At 44.9% G+C, this 10677-nt stretch overlaps 1 protein-coding gene across 1 annotated transcript in view; it reads left to right on the top strand.

Annotated features, from left to right (window-relative positions):
• The first annotated feature begins 1027 nt into the window (after positions 1-1027).
• The window catches only part of mindy1 (MINDY lysine 48 deubiquitinase 1), a 38280-nt gene continuing 28630 nt past the window's right edge, over positions 1028-10677 (top strand). Inside the window, exons 1-2 of the mRNA XM_059980223.1 lie at positions 1028-2994; positions 5379-5436. Coding sequence (XP_059836206.1) covers positions 2401-2994; positions 5379-5436 — 652 coding nt within the window. The 5' untranslated portion in view covers positions 1028-2400. The remainder of the gene's footprint in view (positions 2995-5378; positions 5437-10677) is intronic.

Genomic DNA, 10677 nt, shown 5'->3' with positions numbered 1-10677 from the left:
CCCATCTTTCAACCAACATAACAAATATCTAATATTAACTGCCCAATAGTAAAATCTGAAATTAGGTAATGCTAACCCGCCTTCCTTTTTTGTCTTCTGTAAATATGTTTTACCTAACCTGGGATTTTTATTCTGCCATATATATGAAGAAATTTTAGAGTCAACATCAGTAAAAAAAGATTTCGGGATAAAAATTGGTATCGCTTGAAAAATATATAAAAACTTAGGTAAAATAACGATCTTAATAGCATTAATCCTACCTATTAGGGATAAAGATAAAGGTGACCACTTCGTAAACAAACCTTTAATCTGATCAATAACTTTTCCTGTATCTCAGGTTTTCCAGTCCTGACAACATCCCTATAAAACCTCTCTGAACTCCTGTACACTGACTCACTGCCTCCCGTGATTCAGTCAACAATGGTGGGGTTGTTGGCAAATTTGCTGCTCAGACAGCGGTGGTAAATGGAGATTGTCATATCTGCGCCTGCCCCACACAAGCCCAACTAAGGAATTTTTTCATAAGCTTAGATTAGATGAGAAGAGAGCTTCATTTTTGTACATTGGAACATCGATGCGTGAAATCTATTGTTTTGCGTCATCGACTAACACAGTCAGAGGATGGTACTGGGGGCAGCCCGCGAGTGTCATCACGTTTCCATTGCCAACCTAGCGTGCCCACAGCTCTCTAACACTGACCCATATGCCATTGGACTGTGGGAGGAAACCAGAGCACCTGGAGGAGACCCACATGGTCATGGGGAGAGTGCAGAAATTTCTTATAGCAGCAGGAACTAAAGTGTTGCTAATGTGCTGTCTGAAAAAAATGCAGGTGAATGGTTCTAGGAACATGACATTCGATGCTGTTGTATTCGCCCCCAATTTTGGCAGCGGGGACTCTCACCATCCCAGAGCAGATGTGGGAGGCGGAATTGAAGTCCTCCCAGTCTGCTGGGGGCGATGCAGCCGGAGGAACACCGGAGCGGTAGAAGGTGAACTCTTGCTGCCTGCGACTGCTCGTTGGCGGGAGAAGGCTTCTACTTCCGGTCGGCTGGCCCGTCAACCGTCGACTTGGGAAAATAAAGGAGGAAAATCGCCTGGGGTTTCCTCTCAGAATCGGTCCGCCTTCTCCGAGCGGGGCCGGAACGGGGGAGGGAGGGTTGTGTTCCCGGCTCCGGTCTGTTGTGGAGGTGTTGGTCACGTCAGTAGGAAGGGGAGCATTGCAGCGGACAATCCGGGCCGGTGGGTAGGGAGGCAACAGGTACCTACCGATCTGTATCCCCGCCTGTTTCCCCCAACCCATGTTAGATATCTTCATGGGACGATAGATTTCCTCAGAGGGCTGGGATTCCAGGGTTAGAGTGACACTCTATTACCCCCGGGGTGGCGGTGTCGTTGCCTTTTGAAACCATCGGGTCGGGGTTGATGGCAGATGACAACGGTCAAGGGGCTTATCTGTTAGTTGCAAGGTTCAAAGGTGAAGGGACGTGATCTTTGAGCCTATCTGGGGGTAGCGAATGATAAAAAAAAATCTTTCTGGTAGGGGTTAAAGGTTGCTTGTAAAGGGCAAGCTTTTTCAACCCAAGGTACCTCTGCAGGGAGAGCAGGGACTGGGTTTTGTCGCTAGTCTGGATGAGGGGGAAAGGACGTGATCTCTGAACCCAACTAGTCTGGGTTGACAGATGTTAAAGGTCAATGGGGGAATTACTCTGAAAGTCCTGGGTAGTTGGAGGGACAAATTTGTTCAACCTAAAGGACTGTAGGAGAAGGAGTAGGGACTGGGCTTTGTTGCTAGTTTAGACTGGGGGGAAGCAAGGCTAAATAACCCTTTGTCCAGATAACTCAGAAGGGAACAACAGCTAACCAGCCCCCTAGTTATCCAGGAGCCCATGATGACGGCATTTGGAGTCTCCACATGCAGACGCCCCTGATACAAGGACCAAGTTAGAGGGCACGACTGCTGCTGAAGACAGGGCACGGGAAGATTGAATTCTGGTACCCTGTCAATGCAGGGAGCAAAGGTCCTAGGCCTCACGTTGTGTGCTTTCTCTCTGGGACACATCAAGTGACTACTGATCTGCACCCTCCTCCCTGTCCAGAGGGAGAGGCACCTGACGGAAGTGTCACCATCACCCATGAGCACAGCCTGTTGTGCCTGCAGAACCAGCCATCCAGCCTAATAGCACGTCTCAACTCTCAGCAAATCTGTTAGAGAGAATTAACAAGTGAGTTGGTCCATCAAGGCTGTCTGCAACTTGGAATAAATGCTAAAATCATGGACGATGCTTGAAGATTAAAGGAGTGGTGGAATTATTGCCAGCATTTCTAAGGCAGGGGATTCACTGGCCACGGAGATATTACCAGAACTTTTCCTTCACCTGGGGCCGGTAGGGGTTGGTCATGGATGGCACTGACTTTGGACAAGGTGACAGAAAAATGGCCACCAAGTCTGGAGTGGATGCAGACATGAAGCCCAAGTCAGTGGGCACCGAGCCGTCTGCTTCCGGAGACCACGGCGAGACCGAGCGTCCGGAGGGAGAAGGAGAGCAGGCCCAGAAAATCTCATCCTCTGATCCCACCGAGACGCTGGAGGAGGATCCGAGACCGGGAGCCGACAGCCAGGCAGCGGACAACAGCAAGGAATCGGCCACCAGTGGGTTGGCCTCGGTGGAGTCTGATGGGGATGTGGCCAGCCTGTGCTCGCAGGAGGAGGTGGATGGGGAGGACCTACAGGAGGCCGAGTGCCCACTGGCCGAGAGCACAGAGTCCGACCAGATCTCCGCCCCATCCCTGGGGAGCTGCAGCGAGATGGAGCAGGAACCCTTGCAGGGGGCTGGAGCGAAACCCGAGGTCCAACGAAGTGACCCCAGCAACACCTTCTATTACGTGAAGTGGATCAGCTGGAAGGGAGAAAAGACTCCTATAATCACCCAGAGTGAAAACGGGCCCTGCCCGCTCATCGCCATCATGAACATCTTGTTCCTGAGGTGGAAGGTACGGTTGGGTAGCTTCCCTGGTTTGGGACACTGGAACGGAGGGGCTAATGTTGACATAGTGTTTTACGCCACAGAAACAGGACCCTCAAACCACCGTGTACATGTTACCCATTTTACTTGTCCTATTTACTGAGGGCTTGAGAGGAGAAAGATTTAAAACAGATCTGAGGGGAAGATTTTTATTTAATTTAGAGAGACACAGCATGGTAACAGTCCTTTAAAGTCCAATAAACCCTCACTGACTGCTTAAAAACACTGATGTGACCAATTAACCTACTACTAAGCTGAGTGTCTTTGGAATGTGGGAGGAAACCCGCATGGTCAGACAGCGGCAGGAATTGAACCCGGCTGCTCGCGCAGTAATAACATTACGCTAACTACTGTATTGCTGACTTCTTGCATCTATGGAACGAACTGTTGGGGAAAGTAGTTGAGGTAGGGACAATGATGACATTTAGAAGACACTTGGAAAGGAAAGATTAAAGAGATGGATCAAATGTGGGCAGACAGTTCTAGTTTAGCTGGGAATGTGGGTCAACACAAGGGGCATTTGTTACTCTATGACCTGTATTTAGTCTGAATGTTTCTTAAGTGTTTTGAGTCTCTGCATTCGACGCCCCCTCAGGCAGTACGTTTCAGAATCCATAAGACATAGAAGCAGAATTAGGCCATTCAGCCCATCGAGTCTGCCCACTATTCCATTGTGGCTGATTTATTATCCCTCTCAATCCCATTCTCTTGCCAACTCCCATAACATTTGATGCCCTTACTAATCAAGAACCTGTCAACCCCTGTCATAAATATACTCAGTGACTCGGCCTCCACAGCTGTCTGCGGCAATGAATTCCACAGATTCACCACTCTCTTTTCTGAAAGGATATAAGCTGCTTATAGAACGTATTGGAATTGATCTCTGAACTCTGATGCCCCGAGCTGTATAGCACTGCGCTGGCCGCGACAGTGGTCCACTGTCATGACCCAGCAGATGACTGTGATATCAGATTAAACCCTCCCCTGAGTGCTGAAATCTTTCTCTGAGCTGAGTATAAATAGTCCATCACCACTACTGTGGAGAAGAGATTTCTCCGAATGTTTTTGACAATTCTTTATCATTACGGTTGCTAAAATCGGATCTGGTGTCGGTAAAGGGATGCCCTCGGTTTGTGAAAGCCCCTGCATAAATTTTAGTTCAACTTCAGAGTACATTTATTATCAAAGTATGTACACAGTATACCACTTTGAGATTCATCTTCTTGCAGGCAGCCAGAAAAACAAAGAATATAGAACCCATTTAAAAAAAACACACAAAAAAAACTGTCAAGCACCCAGTGTGCAGAAAAAAGCACAGATTGTGCAAACATTAAAAAATCAAACTAACAACACACAGAACATGGACGGCAGAGTCCAGAGCCAAGGAGCCAGTTCAGTTCATGTTTGAAGACTGACACAGTGACCCTGGAGCTTAGCTGTGCCAGTATCACATGTTTGTCTGAGACACACTTTTGTGCTTCAGGTAGAGACCTGAATTGATAGAGAAATCGATTTTACTTGTGTTCAAATCATTTGGTCGTCTTGTCTCCCCCTTCCCAATGTCAGTGATTTCCTTCATACTCCATGATTTCTGTCTTCTTCCATTTCTGGCCTCCCGATTACTGCCTGCTGTGTTGTGCCCCCCCTCCCCCAAACAACCGAATTTCCTTCCTGAACTTCTTCACCTTAAGATTCAAGATTGTTTAATGTCATTAAACATAATGTACACAAGTGTAAAGGAGAACAAGATAGTTGTTACTCTGGATCCAATGCAGCACCAAAATACCCACAAAAGATAAAGAACACAATAATAATTTAAAAAGACAATATAAATTCATAAGACACCTGTTTGATTGACACAAGACACATAATTTGATTGTATGTCCCATAAAGAGATGCTAAGCTGTAGATAAGGTGACTGACAGGAAATAATAACTATAATAAAATAGTGGTGGAGATGTTGATCAGCCTTACCACTTGGGGAAAGTAACTTTTTGTGTCTGGTGGTCCTGGCATAGCCTCCTCGCTGATGGGACAAACAGTCCATGAGCTGGGTTGGTGGGATCTTTCATGATATTACTGGCCCTTTTCCAGCACCTTTCCGTGTACATATCCTTGATGGCGGGTAGGCTGGTGGTGCTGGTGATGCTAACTTCCCATTGTCGAGCCTTACCCTCACAGTGTCGGATTTTGACTTTTATTGTTCTCACTGTTTTAGTTTAGTCTGTTAAAGGATATGCATTAATGGAAATTGAAATAATGTATGCTTTAAAAGGAGTCTTTATTATTAAATGTCAACAATCAGTCGTCACTTTGCGTTAGATTGTTCTCAGATGTTTCTTTTTTCTGTAGGTGAAGATACAGCCAAAGACTGAGGTGATATCAGTTGAGCAGCTGATGATCCTTCTAGGTAACTGTCAATGTTGGTTTAAACTCAATAGGCAATAGGCAATAGGTGCAGAAGTAGACCATTCGGCCCTTTGAGCCTGCACTGCCATTTTGAGATCATGGCTGATTATCTACTATCGATACCCAGTTCCTGCCTTGTCCCCATATCCCTTGATTCCCCTATCCATAAGATACCTATCTAGCTCTTTCTTGAAAGCATCCAGAAAATTGGCCTCCCCTGCCTTCTGAGGCAGTGCATTCCAGACCCCCACAACTCTCTGGGAGAAGAAGTTTTTCCTTATCTCTGTCCTAAATGACCTACCCCTTATTCTCAAACCATGCCCTCTGGTACTGGACTCTCCCAGCATCTGGAACATATTTCCTGCCTCTATCTTGTCCAATCCCTTAATAATATGCAATCAGATCCCCTCTCAATCTCTTTAATTCCAGTGTGTACAAGCCCAGTCTCTCTAACCTCTCTGCATAAGACAGTCCTGACATCCCAGGAATTAACCTTGTGAATCTACGCTGCACTTCCTCTACAGCCAGGATATCCTTCCTTAACCCTGGAGATCAAAACTGTACACAATACTCCAGGTGTGGTCTCACCAGAGCCCTGTACAAATGCAAGAGGATTTCCTTGCTCTTGTACTCAATTCCCTTTGTAATAAAGGCCAACATTTCATTAGCCTTCTTCACTGCCTGCTGCACTTGCTCATTCACCTTCAGTGACTGATGAACAAGGACTCCTAGATCTCTTTGTATTTCTCCCTTACCTAACTTTACACCATTCAGATAATAATCTGCCTTCCTGTTCTTACTCCCAAAGTGGATAACCTCACACTTATTCACATTAAACGTCATCTGCCAAGTATCTGCCCACTCACCCAGCCTATCCAAGTCACCCTGAATTCTCCTAACATCCTCATCACATGTCACACTGTCACCCAGCTTAGTATCATCAGCAAACTTGCTGATGTTATTCTCAATGCCTTCATCTAAATCGTTGATGTAAATCGTAAACAGCTATGGTCCCAATACCGAGCCCTGTGGCACCCCACTAGTCACCACCTGCCATTCCGAGAAACACCCATTCATCATTACACTTTGCTTTCTATCTGCCAACCAGTTTTCTATCCATGTCAATGTCTTCCCCTCCAATGCCATGAGCTTTGATTTTACCCACGAATCTCCTATGTGGGACCTTATCAAATGCCTTCTGAAAATCGAGGTACACTACATCCACTAGATCTCCCTTGTCTAACTTCCTGGTTACATCCTTGAAAAACTCCAATAGATTAGTCAAGCATGATTTACCCTCGGTAAATCCATGCTGGCTCGGCCCAATCCTATCACTGCTATCTAGATATGCCACTATTTCATCTTTAATAATGGACTCAAGCATCTTCCCCACTACTGATGTTAGGCTGACAGGTCGATAGTTCTCTGTTTTCTCCCTCCCTCCTTTCTTAAAAAGTAGGATAACATTAGCCATTCTCCAATCCTCAGGAACTGATCCTGAATCTAAGGAATATTGGAAAATGATTACCAATGCATCCGCAATTTCCAGGCCACCTCCTTTAGTACCCTAGGATGCAGACCATCTGGACCTGGGGATTTGTCAGCCTTCAGTCCCATCAGTCTACTCATCACTGTTTCCTTCCTAATGTCAATCTCCTTTATCCTCCTTTATATTCCTGGCTAGCTTGCGTTTGTACCTCATTTTTTCTCCCCGTATTGCCTTTTTAGCTAAGTTCTGTTGTTCCTTAAACATTTCCCAATCACCTGTCCTCCCACTCACCTTAGCTCTGTCATACTTCCTTTTTTTAATGCTATGCAATCTCTGACTTCCTTTGTCAACCACTGTGGCCCCTTTCCCCCCTTTGAATCCTTCCTTCTCTGGGGGATGAATGATTTTGCACTTCGTGCATTATTCCCAAGAATACCTGCCATTGCTGTTCCACTGTCTTTCCTACTAGGATATCCGTACAGTTAACTTTGGCCAGCTCCTCCCTCATGGCTCCATAGTCTCCTTTGTTCAACTGCAACATTGACACCTCCGAGCTGCCCTTATCCTTCTCAAATTGCAGATAAAAACTTATCATATTATGATCACTACCTCCTAATGGCTCCTTTACTTCAAGATCGCTTATCAAATCCTGTTCATTACATAACACTAAATCCAGAATAGCCTTGTCCCTGGTCGGCTCTCGTACAAGCTGTTCCAAGAATGCATCCCTTAGGCACTCTACAAACTCCCTATCCTGGGGTCCAGCACCAACCTGATTCTCCCAGTTCACCTGCATGTTGAAATCCCCCATAACTACTGCGACATTACCTTTGCCACATGCCAATGTTAACTCCCTATTCAACTTGCACCCAATATCCATGCTACAGTTTGGTGGCCGATAGACAACACCCATTAGGGTCCTTTTGCCCTTACTGTTCCTCAATTCTATCCACACAGACTCCACTTCTCCTGATCCTAAGCACCCCTTTGCAATAGAACTCATCAGTGTTCTACTGACAAAAGTTCAAGGTAAACTTATTGTCAAAGTACATATGTGTTGTGGTTAGCACGTGCTATTACAGTGTTGGAATTTGGAGTTCCATTCCAATAGGCCATTTAGACTGGAGTTGAGGAAAAACTTTTTCACCCAGAAAGCTGTGGATCTATGGAATGCTCTGCCTCAGAAGGCAGTGGAGGCCAATTCTCTGGATGCTTTCAAGAAAGAGTTAGATAGAGCTCTTAAAGATAGTGGAGTCAAGGGATATGGGGAAAAGGCAGGAATGGGTTACTGATTGTGGATGACCAGCCATGATCACATTGAATAGCAGTGCTGGCTCGAAGGGCTGAATGGCCTACTCCTGCACCTATTGTCTATTCTTGGTCAGTGTTGGTTGTTGTCACATTTCACTCTGTTTCAATATACATGTGACAGATAAAGGTAATCATTAAATATTTCATTGGCCTCTAATTGTAAAAGTGAGGAATATAATCCGGGGAGAGTTGATGTGAATGTTGGGAGAATTAGTAAAAAAAAACTAAAGTTATGTATATTTACACGAAATAAGTGTAAATGAAAACTTAATGGACAACATGGACTATGTGAGCCAAAGGGCTGTGTTTTTGTGTTGTAGCTCCCCAGCTGACACTATTGAAAGCTTAAAAATCAGAGCCCGATTTCGCTGCTGTAGCTCCAGCTGATGCTATCAAAAGCTTAAAAAAGGAATAGTTGGGTGAATAGTGCCATGAGGTACTGTTATGGCGCTATAAAACTCTGCTTAGAACACACTTGGATTATTGTGTTCAGTTCCGTCCATCTCATTATAGGAATGATGTGGAAGTTTTAGTTTGGGTGCAGAGGATATTGCCTGGTTTAGAGAGCATGTCTTATGAGGATAGGTTGAGCAAGCTAGGGCTTTCTCCTTTGGAGAGAAAGGAGGATTAGATGTGACCAGATAGAGATGTGTAAGGTGATAAAAGGCATAGATAGAGTGAACAGCAAGAGACACCTTCTCAGGGTGGAGGTAGCTAATATCGGAGGTATAGTTTTAAAATGATTTGAGGAGACGTTTGCGGAGATGTGGGTTTTTTACATGGAGAGTGGTGGATGCATGGAACACGCTTCCAGAGGCAGATACATTAGAGATATGTAAGAGATGCACATAGTTCAAAGAAAACTGAGGGCTATATGGGAGGGAAGGGTTAAATTGATCTTGGAGTAGATGAAAGATTCGGCACAATATCATGAGCTGAAGGACCAGTTCTACGTACTGTTCTATGTGATCAGCATAGTAAGGATTCACTGTGTTCATCCATAAGAAATAGCAGCAGGAGTCAGCTATCTGGCTCCACTATTCATTAAGATCATGGCTGACCTGGCCATGGACTCATCTCCACCGACCTGCCTTTTCCCCATAACCCTTAATTCTCCTACTATGCAAAAGTCTATCCAACTTTGTCTTAAATATACTTACTGAGGTTGCCTCCACTGCTTCAATATGCAGAGAATTCCACAGATCCACCACTCTCTGGGAAAAGCAGTTTCTCCTCATCATCCTAAATATACTCCCCCAAATCTTGAGGCTATGTCTACAAGTTCTAGTCTCACCTACCAGTGGAAATAACTTTTCTGCCTTTATCTTATCTACCCCTTTCATAATTTTATATGTTTTTATAAGATCTTCTCTCATTTTCTGCATTCCAGTGAGTACAGTCATAGGTGAATCTCTCCTCATAGTCTAACACCCTCATCTCTGGAATCAACCTGTTGAACCTCCTCTGCACTGCCTCCAAGTAATATCCTTCCTCAAGTAAGGAGACCAGAACTGCACACAGTACTCCAGGTGTGGCCTCACCAATACCCTGTGCAGTTGCAGCATAACCTCCCTGCTCTTAAATTCAATCCCTTTAGCAATGAATGCCAACGTCCCATTTGCCTTCTTGGTAGCCTGCTGTACCTGCAAACCAGCCTTTTGTGATTCATGCACAAGCACCCCTGTGGTACCGCTCACCACTGATGGCCAACCAGAGAAACACCCAACTCTCTGCTTTCTATTAGTTAACCAATCCTCTATTCATGCTAATACATCACTCCCAACTCTATGAATCCTTTTCTTATGGATAAGTATTTTTGTGGCACCTTATCGAACACCTTCTGGAAATCCAAGTAAATAACATCCATCTGTTCCCCTCTATCCACTGCGCTCATTATATCCTCAAAGAACTTCGGTAAGTTTGTCAATCAGGACCTGTCTTTTCTGAATCCATGCTGCATCTGCCTGATGGATCCATTTCTTTCCAGTTGCCCTACTATTTTTTAATGATAGCTTCAAGCATTTTCCCAACTCCAGATGTTAAACTAACCAGCCAATAGTTACCTGCCTTTGATAGTTACATCCTTTTTTGAACAGTAGTGTGACATTGGCCGTCTTCCAATTCATTGGGACCTTTCCAGAGTCCAGAGAATTTTGGTAAATTACCACGGAAACCTCTACTATAACTTCTGCCATTTCTGCCTTTTATAGTTACATCCTTTTTTGAACAGTAGTGTGACATTGGCCATTTTCCAATTCACTGGGACCTTTCCAGAGTCCAGAGAATTTTGGTAAATTACCACAGAAGCCTCTACTATAACTTCTGCCATTTCTTTCAGTATACTGGAATGCATTCTGTCAGGACCAAGGGACGTGTCTATCTTCAGGCCCACAAGTTTGCTCAGTACTACCTCTTTAGTGATTGTTATTGTATTGTGGTCCT

Source organism: Hypanus sabinus, chromosome 9, assembly GCF_030144855.1.
Source record: "Hypanus sabinus isolate sHypSab1 chromosome 9, sHypSab1.hap1, whole genome shotgun sequence".
Taxonomy (NCBI): Eukaryota; Metazoa; Chordata; class Chondrichthyes; order Myliobatiformes; family Dasyatidae; genus Hypanus; species Hypanus sabinus.
Note: the sequence above shows the minus strand (reverse complement) of the source record. Positions and strands in the feature narration are given on the sequence as shown.